Source organism: Sceloporus undulatus, chromosome 2 (genome assembly GCF_019175285.1).
Source record: "Sceloporus undulatus isolate JIND9_A2432 ecotype Alabama chromosome 2, SceUnd_v1.1, whole genome shotgun sequence".
Classification (NCBI taxonomy): Eukaryota; Metazoa; Chordata; class Lepidosauria; order Squamata; family Phrynosomatidae; genus Sceloporus; species Sceloporus undulatus.
The window spans coordinates 102,803,215-102,818,517 of NC_056523.1; the positions used below are offsets into that span (position 1 = coordinate 102,803,215).

Sequence of the window (15,303 nt, forward strand, 5' to 3'; positions counted from 1 at the left end):
ATTAGCAAGTAAGCTAATCTGCCCCCAACAGTCTGGGTGTGTGTATGTATATATATATATATATATGGGGACGTTAAACATGTGATTATGTATATACTGTATGTGTAAGCCGCCTTGGATCCCATAAGTGAGAGAAGGGTGAGATGTAAACCCTTGAAATCAAAATAATATATATAAAAATTATATATATATATATATATATATATATATATATTTTTTATATATATTTTATCTCTTTTTCGGGTGTCTCCCACTGTGGGGTTCAAACAAATGTTATATATATATATATATATATATATATATAGGTACGGGGAGAGAGTTATTCGTGTGCTTTGTTTCTGAGGGGACAACTCTGGCGGAATCCTTTCTTTGTTTTTCCTATCTCTATATAATGGCGGGAGGGGCGGGGCGATGGCGAGCGGTGATGACGTTGACGAGGTGGCGCGGCGTCTGCTCCTCCGGGCGCCAAAATCCCTCGGAGTCGGAGAGGAGAGGAGGCTCTGCTGAGTCTGAGGCGCGAAAGAGAGGCTGCAGGGTGAGCGCGCGCAACGGCGCTGGCGCAGAGGAAGAGGAAGGGGGGGGGAGAAAGGGAGGGAAGGGTGCTTGTGCGCGTGCGCGCTCTGGGCTCTTGAAAAACCCTTGCTCGCATGGCTCTGTGGCTGCATCCACACTGGAGAGATAACCCTGTTTGGCCCCGTTTTAACTCTTGTGGCTGAAGGCTATGGAATTCTGGGAGTTGGAGTTTGTTGCGGGGTCCAGAGCGGAGCTCCACTCTGGACCCCACAACAAACTCCAACTCCCAGAATTCCATAACAAAGAGTCAGACAAAGACTTAAAGCGCTGCCAAACCAGGTTATCTCTCCAGTGTGGATGCAGCCTCTCCTGGCCCTTTAGTAAATGGCTTCCCTCCAGCATGACTGGACACCGCCTCCTTTTCAGCCTTCTCCTCTCCAAAATATCCTCCATTTTGAGCAGGACTAAGAAGCACGGGTCAGCTCAGGCCCTCCATTTCCCTTGCATGCCCTACATTTCAGGGTGCCTGGTCCTCCATTGCTGTGGGGAGGACACCTTGCCACCCTGCTCCTGCCTCCACATCCCCCGCCTCAATGTTTCCTCGTGTCCAGAGTGACCACATTGGCCTCCCTTTCCCAGACGTGCCCCCCATATAGGGCTTTATAGGTAACGACCAACACTTTGTATTGCACCTGGAAGCTAGTAGGTAGCCAGTGAAGAGATTTTGAAATAGGTGTTATATGGTCCCATCTGGGGGTACCTGTGATCAATCTGGCTGCAGCATTCTGCACTAGTTGCAGCTTCCGAACCTGGTACAAAGGTAGCCCCATGTAGAGCGCGTTGCAGAAATCCAAGCGAGAAGTTACCAGTGCATGTAGTATAGTTTCAGGGTCCTTTCTGTCCAGACAGGGGCGCAGTTGGCGTATCAGCCGAAGCTGGTACCAGGCACTCCTGGCCATCGCATCTACTTGAGATGATAATTGTAGTGATGAGACCAGGAGTACCCCCCAAACTGCGAACTTTATCCTTTAGGGGAAGAGTAACATCGTCCAGGATAGGGTGACAAACTTCCCTGTCTGGGCTTGGGGTGCCTATCACAAGTACCTCTGTTTTCTCTGGATTCAGCTTGAGTTTGTTTTCCCTTATCCAGTCCATTACAGACCCCAGGCAGGCATCCAGAGGGGAGGTGCCATCTTTAGTCACTAAATCAGTCAGAGACATGGAGAGATAGATCATCCCCTCAATGTGGTGTCACTCCCCCTATTTAGCCGCCACCCCATACCATGCCACACTATACAGAATCCTTAGTCATCTTTATTCCACTAATGTTACTCATAAGTTACAATTCCCATATACAGTGTGCCCGTGTTATATGCGGGCGCGTTTTATGCAGATTCCAGCATATGCTAGAAGATGCGACGGAAGTGAAGAAGGCGCACGCCAGAAGGAAACAACGGTGCGCGCTCCCGCGGTGTGCGCCCCGTGCGCCTCCACCGCGCCTCTGTGGGCACGAGCCCCATTTATTTGCATGGGGCTTGAGCATCCGTATTTTTCCTTTACACGGAGTGATCCAGAACGGTTCCCCCGTGTAAAAGAAGGGCAGACTGTATCACTGAATGCAGTGGCAATAGTCATGACATAAACAACTAGCAACATTAAAATTATACCCTTTAAATTACAGTATAATACATAATGTCTATAAATGTATTTACATGTACAGTGGGCCCTTTGTAATCACAATGGTTTAGTTCCAGGACCTCTCATGGTTACCAAAATCCATGGATGTTCAAGTCCGTTTAATACAGTGGCATGGTAAAATGGTGTCCCTTATATAAAATGGCAAAATCAAGCTTTGCTTTTTCGAACTTAAATATTTTAAAAATAGTTTCAAGCTGTGATTGCTTGAATCCGTGGATAAAAAACAAAACAAAATGTGGATATGGAGGGCCAGCTGTATATTGCTTTATGTGGCTAAAGTGAAAATTTGGTGAGATGTGATGTTTTTAAAGAAAATTTGGAAAGAATGTCATTTTTAATTTTTTAATCAAATATTCAAATCTATTTTTTTTAAAAATGGGGGACTCTCCTTCCCCTGAGCCTTGCCCCACTCACACCAGTGTTTTAAAGGTGAACACCACAACCTGTTTCTGCCAAAAGGCAGATGTTTGGGGAGCAGTGGTGTCACACACACCCCTTAGTGTGTCAACTGGTACAGCTTGTACCTTCCACACAGCCCCAGTGATGCTCCTGCCTCCACCTTCCTTTCTTCCTTCCTCCTCCTCACAGTATGGTCCTGCTCATTTCAGATTAACTGTAAGATGTGACGGAGGCCAAGCTTTCCTTGAAGTCAAGAACTCCACTGGCAGCCCTTCTTCTGCCTCTTTACAGGGCTCCTCAGCTGAGCTGTGGTTACTGAAATCACTTGGTGGTAGGTGGGTAGGACAGCTTATCATTTCCAGTGGGGACAATCAGGGATGATTAATGTGCTGTAAATGCACTGTTATCATATTTTAGATCCAGCTTTAGCCTCCCTACTCACACAGTCATAATAGGAGCGACTGCTATTTACTTTATGTCTGTCCAAATGTTGGGCTGCTTCTCCTGATTTTCTTGGGCTATATTGGTTAAGAGAAGTTGAGATTTAATAACATCTGGAAGCCCACCAGTGATGCAGCGCCTGAATATTTGTTGTTGTTTTTAGCTGCCTTCGGTTAACTTCTACTCATGGTTATCGTGTGGATGAGATATTGCCAAGATTTCCTGTCCTCAACTGCAGGCCCAGGCCCATGACCTCCCTGTTCGAGTCTTAACCATCTGGCTGAATTCCTCCCCTGGTTCCACTGCCCTTTACCTTTCCCTGCATCATTGTCTTTTCTAATGATTCATGCTTTCTCATAACATGGCCAAAGTACAACAGTCTCAATTTAGTCATCCTGGTTTCCAGGTTGAGTTCAGATTTAATGTGTTCTAGGACCTATTTATTTGTCTTCTTGGCCGTTCGCGGTATCTTCAGCACTCTTGTCCAGTACCACATCTGAACATTTACATATATCAATATCCTTTTCATCAGAACTTGTAACTTCAATTATCATTCATAGAGCGACTATGGGTTGGATCAAGCATAAGTTTCCCTTGAAAGACATCTCACTCAAAAAGATATTTTGTTTGCAGAATGGAGGAAGAGAATCATAGAAGAGACTACAAGGACCATCCAGTCCAAATCCCTGCCATGCAGGATTACCTACCTAAACTGTCCCTTGAAACTTTTATTACCATCCCATCCCCATTGGGATTGTTTGAAGTGAAACCATTCACAGGCTGCTCCTGGAAGCATGAAGCACTTGGAATGAAACAACTATTTTGGCTTCTTACTAATCACTGATACATAGCAGTGCTTAGACTAACACAATCAGAAAAATAAGTCTTTTCTGAAGGAATGTATAATATAATGGGCATTGAAAGAATTGGTATAGTGTAGTGATTTGAGTGTTCGACAACAACTCTGGAGTTCAGGGTTTGATCCCCCACTCAAGCATAAAATCCCACTCAGTGACCTTGGGTAAGTCACATTTTCTCAGCCTCAGAGGATGGCAACAGCAACCTCCCTCTGAAGAAACTTGCCAAGAAAACCCTGACAGGTTCTCTTTGTTGTTGCTGTATGCCTTGAAGTCATTTCCAACTGATGGTAAACCTTAAGTGAACCTATTACGGGGTTTTCTTAGCAAGACTTGTGCCATTGCCTTCCTCTGAGGCTGAGAGCATGTGACTTGTTCACGGTCACCCAGTGGGTTTCATGGCTGAGCAGAGATTTGAACCCTGATCTCCAGACTCATGGTCCAACACTCAGACCTCCACACCACGCTGGTCCTCCAGGTTCTCTTTAGGGTCGCTATAAGTCAAAAAATGACTTAGGGCACACAACAACAAGAGACAGTGAATGTGGTGGGATAAAATAAGCAATAATAACAATAATAATCAGCAGGAGAGGGCAAGTGTAAAAATGAATACTGTAAATGTAAATGCCAGAAATAACGGTAAATGCCATTACATATACTTTATTTTCTCTACTGTTGGAGATGTGAACTGGGTACCAAGGAAATGCTTAACAGAAAATGTAGAATTAACAGGCTGAGAGATGATAACTGTGTTTAGTGATAATGAGCACCCTAGAAGAATGAGCTGAATGCTCTTTCATATGGCTCAGTAAGTATCCTGGGCAGATAATGATAGAGCTAGAAGTGGAGAGAGAAAGATATCAAACGAGAATATGTCAAGAAATATAGTCAGCACTCTGTATTCACGTAATCTGCATCCACAGATTCAACCATCCATGGCTTCCAAATATATATATATTGAGTGTTGAGTGTGTGTGTATCCAAAAATCAAGCCTTGATTTTGCCATTTTATATAGGGGACAACATTTTACCACACTATTGTATATAATGGGATATGAGTATCCATGGATTTCCCTATCCATGTGTCACTGTACATGTTGTCATGCAAGCAAATTTTGTGAGCATTTAGGCAGCAAACAAACTAACCCCAACCCCTGCAGTTTTGCATAACAATAGCAATTTTACCTTTTAAAAATAGCAATGTCCCTAATTTAAAAGCACAAGGGTGAGTTTCTACTGCCACACTACTGAATTTGGTGTAGTATATGACCCCCGTGGGTTCAGAGCATACTCTCCAAACTCTGCAAGTTGCCCACCTATGTTCTCATGCTGAGCATAAAATGGCCACTGTACAGTACCTACAAACAGAAATCAAAACCAGCTGAATAACTATGTCTCTGTGTGTAATGAAAACATTTGCCATTATGTTGAGAATCTATTTGACTGGCTAGTGATTTGATATGATTTTCAACAAGTTACAGATTCATTTATTTTATCGGGAAGGGAAGTAGGGGAAAATGGCATACAGTATTATGTTTTTCTATTAAACTGTTGTTTTGCAGGATATTTAAAATACAAACCAGTGCCTCCTGGAAGAAGGATTTTCTTCAGAAATGTCTCGAATAGATAAAATGAGCATCCTTGGGGTGAGAAGCTTTGGTGTTGAGGACAAGGACAAGCAAGTGATCACTTTCTTTAATCCTTTAACTATCTTGGTGGGGCCTAATGGTGCTGGAAAAACGGTGAGACACAATTGGGTTTAATTTTGTTTTAGTTAAATACGTCTTCATACATTGAATTGCATGGGCATGTGATTAATAACAAATTTCAGTTTTCAAAATGTGACCTGCTGGGCATAAAATTTCAGTTTTCAAACTGGATCCCAGGGCTTTTTTACCCAAGGTTGGGAACACTGAACTCATCTCAAAGCCAGTGCTGGCCATCTTCAGAACATACAGCTACTTGCAGCAAGATACCACAGTTTCTGGCCCTTAAACTGATTTTGCTTCAAACTAAATCCTGTGTTTTCCAGAAATCTCAGAGTGACTTTCAGTTCTTTTGATAAGTGAACAGCTGGATTGGATCCCAATCCATTGTCAATAAACCAAGAGCTCTTGACTGGCCCTGGATTAAGCAACCAGTGTAGATGCACCCTTGGTGGGGATACAGTTCTGTTAAGAGAACACAGATTAATTTGTCTCGTGCTCAACAGAACTGGTTCTCTTTTGCAGCCAACCCAAGTAAACTACTGGATTATAATGGCTCTTGGATTGGATGAGTCTTGTGTATCTGCATATGCATCAGCTACAAAATGTTTAAAATTATAAAAGTTGAGAAATTTCTTCCTAGAAATGTGTGTGAATCTCTTCAAAAGACAAAATCCATACATTGCTTTATTTGTCTGCCTTGAATGATTAACAGCTCTCATGTGTAGTTAGCTTATGTCAAAAGCATAATACCTGGAGGAAAGAACTTGCAGAACTGACAAGATTGGCTGGGGGTTTGGTGTGCTTTGAAATCCAGTTAGTGGAGACTGATCTGCAAAGTTCAATGAAGCTTCCTTCTTTAACATTAACTTTGTTCATATGAATAAACCATGTGATTATGCTGTTAAACAAGCAAGAGATCTTGAGAAAGTGTGAGCTGGGTCTATATTATAGTGGTTGTTGTTTTAATCTCTTTATCTGGAAACAATAGAGCACCAGCTGTTTGTGTTTTATTACTGACACTTGTTTCCATTTCCATTAGACAATCATAGAATGTCTCAAGTATATTTGCACTGGGGACTTCCCCCCTGGCACTAAAGGAAACTCATTTGTCCATGATCCAAAAGTAAGTATTGAGAATATTGATCTTGCTAGTTTGAGAACTGCTAGTAATTACCAACAAATGGAATAACATGATAGTGACTTTTCTGTCACTATAACAAATGAATTCGTATTTTCCTATTTGAAGGAAAATGACAAGTGGCATACCTTACATATACCCTGATGGTTATGGATTCTGTCCACAATAGGAGAGTGTATTAAAATACCACATCATTCGATTATAAACGGCAGAAACGCAGTATACAAATGAAATTACTAAATAAAATAAGTAGAATAAATTATAAACAGCCTTTTGAGAATGTGTTTGTTTGCAAGAGTAATCATTGCTCTGATATATCTTAATATTAATGTATGGTTTTGTTTTATAATATTGTTTTGCAGTAAAAATATTGCAGTAAGTTATACAAAATGATGTTCTTATTAATGTGTTCAATACAGTCAGCCCTCCAGGTCCATGGGTTATTTAGTCATGGATTCAGCCATCCATGACTTGAAAATATTAAAAAATACATAAATTCTAAAAAGCAAATCTTGATTTTGCTATTTTATTTAAGGGACACCATTTTACTATTCAATGGGACTTGAACATCCATGGAGTTTGGTATCCATGGTGGGGTCCTGGAACCAAACCGCAGTGCATACCAAGGGCCCACTATATATTCAAGTATATTTCACTGAGATAGTCCCATTACAACTGACTTTTCAGTACTATGTGAAGGAAGAACTTTTAAAAATTTGTTTAGTTTGGGAGATAGGTTGTTGGATTATGATTCTGGGGGACCAAATCCCTGCTCAGCCATAGAAACCCACTTGATGACATTGAGCAAATCACACACACTCAGAAGAAGGCAGTGGCAAACCCCCGCTGCATAAATCTTGCCAAGGAAACATTTTGGTAGGGTTGGCATAAGTCAGAGTCAAATTGAAGACATCTGAAAAAAAAAAATGAATACCAAGGTTGTGAGATACTGGTACGTTACAGACCGCCGCTTTGCGGCGGTCTGCCGGCACTGCTGTTTGCTCTGCAAGGGAGCCGCAGCAGCCAAACCGTGCGACTCCCTTGTGGAGCAAAAATGAAGCTCCAAAATGGAGCTTCTTCCTGTGGCGCAGTTATGACGCCGCAAGGCGCCAATGGTGCACTTGCGACATCATAAGCGCTGCGCGACATGCGGAACGGCCGCCGCCATTTTGTACGTATTCACTATGTACTAGGATTAGGGGGTGCGGAAGCACCGCCCCTTCCTAACCCTAATACGTAGTGAATACGTACAAAATGGCGGTTTGTAACCCGCCACTGTTTCATATCAACATCTTACTGGCTCTTGTTGAATGTGGTTTTAACATCTCCTTCTCTTGTTAGTTTTCTTCTCTTTTAATGATGCCTGCATTTGGTTATTTTGGATCTTAGCTGCTTTATAAACTCTTCAAGATTGAAGTGAAGAGTAGAAACACATACAAGTAAATGCAGTTATTTTCAATGCATGTAAGCATCACTGATCTACCTCTGTAAACTCTGGATCTTCAGTTTAGATTATTTCTACCTCTCTGAATAAGGCAGATTTTTGCTTATACATTCATTTCCTTGTGTATCAGATCTTTTTTGTATATCTCTCTCTTGCTCTTCCCTCCCTCCTCTTTTTATAGTGGGAGAGAAATACTTGAAAATATGTGTGTGTCTAAATAGTGCACAGTACTTACAAAAACCGGGGGGGGGGGGGAGGGTATTAGAAGACTTTTGTACTCTCCCTCCCTGTAGTCTTCAATCCATGCCTCCAGACCCTTTCCTATTATTATTATTATTATTATTAAACTTTATTTCTATAGCGCTGTAATTATACACAGCGCTGTACAAAGTTGGTAAAATTAGGAGTAGATAAAAGCCTGCCCAAGGCGTACATTCTAAGATAATAACAATTAAAAGAGGAATAGATAAAATTACCATCTAGAAAGGAAAAAACAGATTAAAAACATCAAATATCAAACAAATCACATCACATCAACTATTGTCAGACAGCCAGATAACAATCACAAATTCCCTGAGAACGCTTCCCTAAACAATATGGTTTTCAGCTCTGTCTTAAAGCTGGTTAGGGAAGTGATGAGCCGTGCATGCGGAGGAAGAAGGTTCCAGGAATGAGGGGCAGCTAGAGAGAAGGGACGGATCCGGGATGGGGCAGAGAAGATCCTGGGCTGAGAGAGGAGATTTTGGCTACCAGAGCGGAGAGTGCGAGTAGGGATGTAGGAAGAGAGAAGATCAGTTAAATAAAGAGGGGCCAGCCCATGCAGAGCTTTGAAGGTCAGTAACAAAAGTTTGTACCTGATGCGGAAAGGAAGAGGGAGCCAGTGAAGGGAAGACAACAGAGGGGAGACATGATCATAACGGCGAGCGAGTGAAATAATACGTGCAGCTGAATGCTGAACAGAAATTAATGGGTGGAGGTGAGAGAGAGGAAGCCCTGCCAGGAGGAGGTTACAGTAGTCTAGTCGTGAGACCACTAGGGCATGGACCAGTGTCTTTGCGGTAGAAGCTGAGAGATATGGACGGATTTTGGCGATATTATAGAGAAAAAATCTACAGACTTTGGCTGTACAGTAGTCTGAATCTGTGGGATAAATGACAAAGAGGAGTCAAAGATGAAACCGAGACTACGGGCTTCCTGGACCGGCTGGATAGAAATGTTATTGACAGAAATAGAAAAGGAGTAGTGAAGGGTGGGCTTAGGAGGGAAAACAAGAAGCTCGGTCTTGGACATATTGAGCTTCAGACGCCGATGGTACATCCAGTAGGAGACAGCTGTTAAACAGGATGACACTTGCTGCTCTAGCTCTGGTGAAAGGTTAGGGGTGGAAATGTACAGTTGGGTATCATCGGCGTAAAGATGGTAAGAGAAACCAAAAGAACTGATAAGTTTGCCAAGGGAGAGTGTGTAAAGAGAGAACAGAAGGGGACCCAAAACAGAGCCCTGAGGAACTCCAACAGATAAGGGGACAGAAGACGAGGTCTGACCACCCGAGACCACTGAAAAAGATCGATCTGACAAGTAAGATGTGAACCAATCGAGAACAAGGCCCGAGAAACCAAGGTCAGCGAGTACATCTATTAGGAGACAGTGGTCCACGGTGTCGAAGGCCGCAGACAGATCGAGTAGGACAAGGATAGAATAGAGGCCATTCGCCTTGGCCCGCAAAAGATCATTTGAGATCTTAGTAAGGGCCGTCTCTGTGGAGTGCCGTGGGCGAAAACCAGACTGGAAGGGGTCCAGAATGGAGTTGGTTTCAAGAAACTCAAGACAGCGTGAATAGACGACTCGTTCCAACACCTTAGAGAGAAAAGGAAGAAGAGAGATTGGGCGATAGCTAGCCAAGGAAGAGGGGTCAAGAGAGGGTTTTTTCAGGATAGGGGAAACTAAGGCATGTTTGAAGACTGAGGGGAAGGAACCCGAAGAGAGAGAGAGATTAAAGATATAGAGGAGGGAGGGTAACAAAGAGGGGGCTATAGAGATTAGAAGACGAGAAGGAAGTGGGTCAAGAGAACAGGTGGTAGGTTTGCCTTTTGTTTAATCTGTTAAAAAAAATGACACCTCCCCTCCCATATATACTGGATTTCATGATTGCTTGTCAAGTTGTTTATGCTGATTGATGTATGTGGTTCTTCTAAAGAGGCTGTAGCAGAGACATCCCTAAAGAAGGTATTTGAATATAAGAAATTGTTAATCACTTTCAAATATACAATTCTTGGTAGAGGTCATAGAGTAGATCAGTATAGGCCAACTCTAGTATTTTGCACGAGGTCCCCTCTACCCACAATCCATTTTGTTGTATCTGTGTGGTTTCATGAAGGAAATGTCTTTGATCATGATAAACTGATAGATGGAGGCAAGATCCCTCTTGATTCTTTTGAAACTGTGTGTGTCTTTTACTGCATCAGCTAACAATCTTTTGACTCTGGCAGGGCTCAGTTTGATTAGTTCCTTATACTTTTTAAATATTAACATGGAAGCACAGAGAGATGTTTTCAAGGATAACAGTATGGTACGTAATTCACAAAATTAGTTCAGCATTTGTCTGGAATCAATAATTGGCCTGGTGAGGATCATTAATTGGAACCTACTCCAGGTAAGAGACTAAGCATAAGTGGCAGCCTAAAATGAGACATCGTTGAATGGCTTCCCCTCACCACCCCAAATGAGCAGATCTTTACCTTATGCATACTTCTGGCCCTCATTCTGTTCCTGGAATGTCATATGGTGACTGTGGCCAGAACTGCTTCCGGTCCCCTGTGCTTTGTCTAATATCACATCCCTTTCATTATCAAAATCTTGCATCCATAACCCGTGCCTTTTCTAAGCTGAATACTGTAATGTGGTTTACATACAGCTGCCTATGAGGAAAGCAGAGAAACTGTCTCAGCTGGTTGAAAAAAGACAAACAATAACTTTAACTTGTATAATAATACTATTCCCCAAAGATCTACATTACTTTCTTCTTTATTTCCAGTTCATAGTGCTAGTTTTGATTTTTGAAGACTTATAAAAGCTTATGTTCTACTATCTGAGGCAAAACGTTCTTCTCACATATTCTTCCCTCTCATTGAGATTATCACAGGAGGCTCACTTGCATGCTTCCCTGCCTTCTGAAGTGAGCTATATATGACTTACCATTCCACCCTTAAAACACCGTATCTCATCTGTTTTTAGAAGCTCAGTAGAGTCAGGCTTGGTTAATCCTTGGATGGAAAATAGCCAAGGAATACTGGGGACCTCTGTATGGGGTGAAGTATGAGTTCTCACCTGAAATCTTGGAGAGCTGCTCCTGGTCAGAGTTGATGGTACTCAGCTAGCTAGACCTGTACTGAGACTCAGTATAAGGACTGTCCTAGGTGCACTGTAACCGTTTTAATCCTTGGCTGGAAATGTTTCCTTGCAATATTTCCCTGTTGGGTTTTATGCAGTAACTTAAAATTATTTTTAAAAATTCAGATAACATTAAACTTGATTATTATTTTATGTGTTAATCCCTGCTTTTGCTTGATTTTTTATATTTAGCATTTTATTACATTTTAAGTAAACTACGTGTATAGGAGTCTTGTTGCAATCATAACATTAGTGAGAGGTTTTACTAGAGATGCATTAATATGTATCAGTTCTTGCCTATTTACATTGAATGTAAAAAAGAAGCAAAACTATATGCTCATTTCTGTTTCGTTCAGGTCTGTTACCTTCATTGAAGGGAACATTCATTTTGTTTACATCCATTTTTTAGAGAACAAGTGATGATGGTGACTGTACTAGATTGCATGGAGAGTACTTTACAAAACTGATTCTTTTGTTGTTAAAGGTTGCCAATGAAACAGATGTCAGAGCTCAAATTCGTCTTCAGTTTCGTGATGTTAATGGAGAGCTTGTAGCTGTTCAAAGATCCATGGTGTGCACTCAAAAAGGAAAGAAAACAGAGTTTAAAACCCTTGAAGGAGTCATTACCAGAACAAAGTGAGTGTGTGGGTAGACACAAACATTTTCAGATACATACAGATCAGTGATTTTTAAAAAAATGTGTCAGTTATTTAAGACCAGAGTTAAGGCTGTCTCTTTTTCATTCATAGTCTTCAAAGCCAGACTATTGGAAGCTAAGGTTAATATTTTAAAAGACCTGTCTTGTGATCAGAAATGATGTACAATGTGAAAAATGAGTTTGCTCACATTTTATCTTCATTTTTTAAAGGGAAGGATTTAATTGGGGAGGATGCTTTTAACATATTTTTTGTGGGTTTTTTGGGCTATGAGTCCATGTTCTAAAAGAATTTATTCCTGACATTTCGCCAGCAGCTGTGGCTGGCATCTTCAGAGAATGCTGGCATGGAGGAGAGTGGTATATGTATACTATTGGCTGAGAGAAAGCGATTTACATGTTAATCTGTATATTGTTCTGTTGTTGAATGGCAAGGCCTCAGAGTGTCTATTTAAATAATGATTCATTGTCTGATGGGAAACCCCCTGACCCTGGGTGGTTTTCATTTGCATTTGCTGGGTCTTGATTTTGCCAAACTTTTGGGCAGTACACACTGGTGATGAAACACCGCCCCTCTTTGCTGCGCAGCATTGCAGCAGCAACCAAATGGCAAGGCACCACTGCACAGCAAAAATGGAGCCGCCTAGAGTGGCTCCTTTTTGTGACGTCGTAAGAGCTGCATCGCAGCCCTTACGATGCCGCTCCCTGGAGTAGACATGTGGGTGCTCAGACATCATCAACATGCCCACCGTGTGGGCAGTGCCACTCATTAGTGGTGCCACCCACACGTAGTAGGTCTCTGGACCATGCTGTTGGTGTGTGGTCCTGAGCCCTACTATTGCCACCAGGACACTGCTTCCTGGCGGTGTGTGTGGCGTTTTTCTTTACTTTAAGAGTTTATTCTTTCCTGTTGAAGTTGTCCAGGTGTTCGTGGATTTCAGTGGCTCCCTCTGTATTCTGATCTGATTATTGTTGGCATGGTTCAGTGTTTTCAAACGGCATTTTATTCCCAGGATGGTTTATGACAGTGGCTCTCAACGTTCTTAATGCTGCGGCCTTTTAATACAGTTCCTCATGTTGTGGTGACCCCCAACCATAAAATTATTTTCATTGCTACTTCATAACTGTAATTTTGCTACTGTTTTCTGATGATCTTAGGCGACCCCAAAGGGGTCACAACTCACAGGTTGAGAACCGCTGGTTTATGACGTGTTCTGCTACTGCTGATTTTTCTGGCTGACCAAGTCTACAGTGTCTCTTGGGTTCCTTGATTCGTGTTTGAACACTGCATTTGGTGGTCCCTATGTATAATAAATAATAATAATAAATAAAATGTTTATTTATATACCGCCCTATCAAATACCAGGGCGGTTTACAACATCAATACAATGCATAATAAACAATTAATACAGATTAAAACACAGTTCTGCCAGCGGCCACACTGGCAGGGGAGGATCAAAGCATAGTCGGGGTAGGTGTCAGGGGAATGCCTGCTCAAATAGTAGGGTCTTCAACCCTTTCCTAAATTGGGCTAAGGAGGCGGCAACACGGAGCTCGGCTGGTAGCGAGTTCCAGAGGTTAGGGGTCAAGATGGTAAAGGCCCTCTTTGATGTAGATGTTAACCTTGCCTCTGGCACGCTTAAGCGCAGCTGTCCAGATGATCTGAGTGTGCGGGGCGGAATGTATGGGGAGAGGCGGTCCTCTAGATACCCTGGGCCCAAGCCATTTAGGGCTTTATAGGTGATAACCAACACCTTGTATTGCGCCCGGAAGCGAATAGGCAGCCAATGGAGGTCTTTAAGCACGGGTGTTATGTGACTGGCCCTGGACGTGCCAGTGACCAGTCGTGCTGCCATGTTCTGCACTAATTGTAGCTTCCGGGAATGGTACAAGGGTTGCCCCATGTAGAGCGCGTTGCAGAAATCCAAGCGAGAGGTTACCAGAGCATGTACAACCGTTTCAAGGTTCCCCTGGTCCAGGTAGGGACGCAGTTGGCGTATCCGCCGAAGCTGATAGCAAGCACTCCTGACTGTCGCATCCACCTGAGATGTAAGGTGGAGCGACGAGTCAAGGAGCACCCCCAAACTGCGTACAGAGTCCTTCACGGGAAGCGTGACCCCGTTCAGAACAGGTGGAACCACCGCCATCCCTGGGCCAGGGGAACCTATCACTAGTACTTCCGTTTTCTCTGGATTCAGGCTGAGTCTATTTTCCCTCATCCAATCCATTACCGACTCCAGGCAGACCACGAGAGGAGAGATGCCAACCCCGGTCACTGCATCAGTCGGGGACATAGAGAAAACTATTTGGGTGTCATCAGCGTACTGATAACACCGCGCCCCATGTCTCCGGATGATCTCTCCCAGCGGTTTCATGTAAATGTTAAAGAGCATGGGAGACAGAATGGCCCCTTGAGGGACCCCAGATGTTAGGGGCCTCTCATCGGAGCACACGTCTCCCAGCTGCACCATCTGGGATCTCCCAGAGAGGTAGGATCGGAACCACTGGAGCGCAGTGCCCCCGATTCCCACCTCTGCCAGGCGCCCCAGAAGGATACCATGGTCTATGGTATCGAAAGCCGCTGAGATGTCCAAGAGCACTAACAGGGACACGCTTCCCCTGTCAATGCCCAGACGGAGATCATCGACCAAGGCGACCATGGCCGTCTCAACCCCGTAGCCCACCCGAAAGCCGGTTTGAAATGGATCAAGATACTCCGTTTCCTCCAGGATCGATTGAAGCTGGATTGCAACCGCCCTCTCGATCACCTTCCCCAAAAATGGCAATAGCGAAACAGGCCGATAATTATTATGCAACAGGGGGTCGAGGGAAGGCTTTTTCAGCAGAGGTTTTACAATGGCCAATTTTAAGCTGGATGGAAATTGTCCTTCCCCCATAGATGTATTTATAATCCGATGCAGTAAAGAAATTACTGCCGGGCCCCCCTGAGCCGCTAGCCATGAGGGACAGGGATCGAGAGAGCAGGTTGTCTTCCGAACACTTCCAAGAATCCTGTCCACATCCTCAGTACTCACAGACTCAAACTGATCCAGTCTAAC

At 43.2% G+C, this 15,303-nt stretch overlaps 1 protein-coding gene across 1 annotated transcript in view; it reads left to right on the forward strand.

Moving 5' to 3' along the window:
- Positions 1-437: 437 nt before the first annotated feature.
- The window catches only part of RAD50 (RAD50 double strand break repair protein), a 67,499-nt gene continuing 52,633 nt past the window's right edge, over positions 438-15,303 (forward strand). Inside the window, 4 exon segments of the mRNA XM_042452725.1 lie at positions 438-535; positions 5,471-5,650; positions 6,657-6,740; positions 12,074-12,225. Coding sequence (XP_042308659.1) covers positions 5,522-5,650; positions 6,657-6,740; positions 12,074-12,225 — 365 coding nt within the window. The 5' untranslated portion in view covers positions 438-535; positions 5,471-5,521.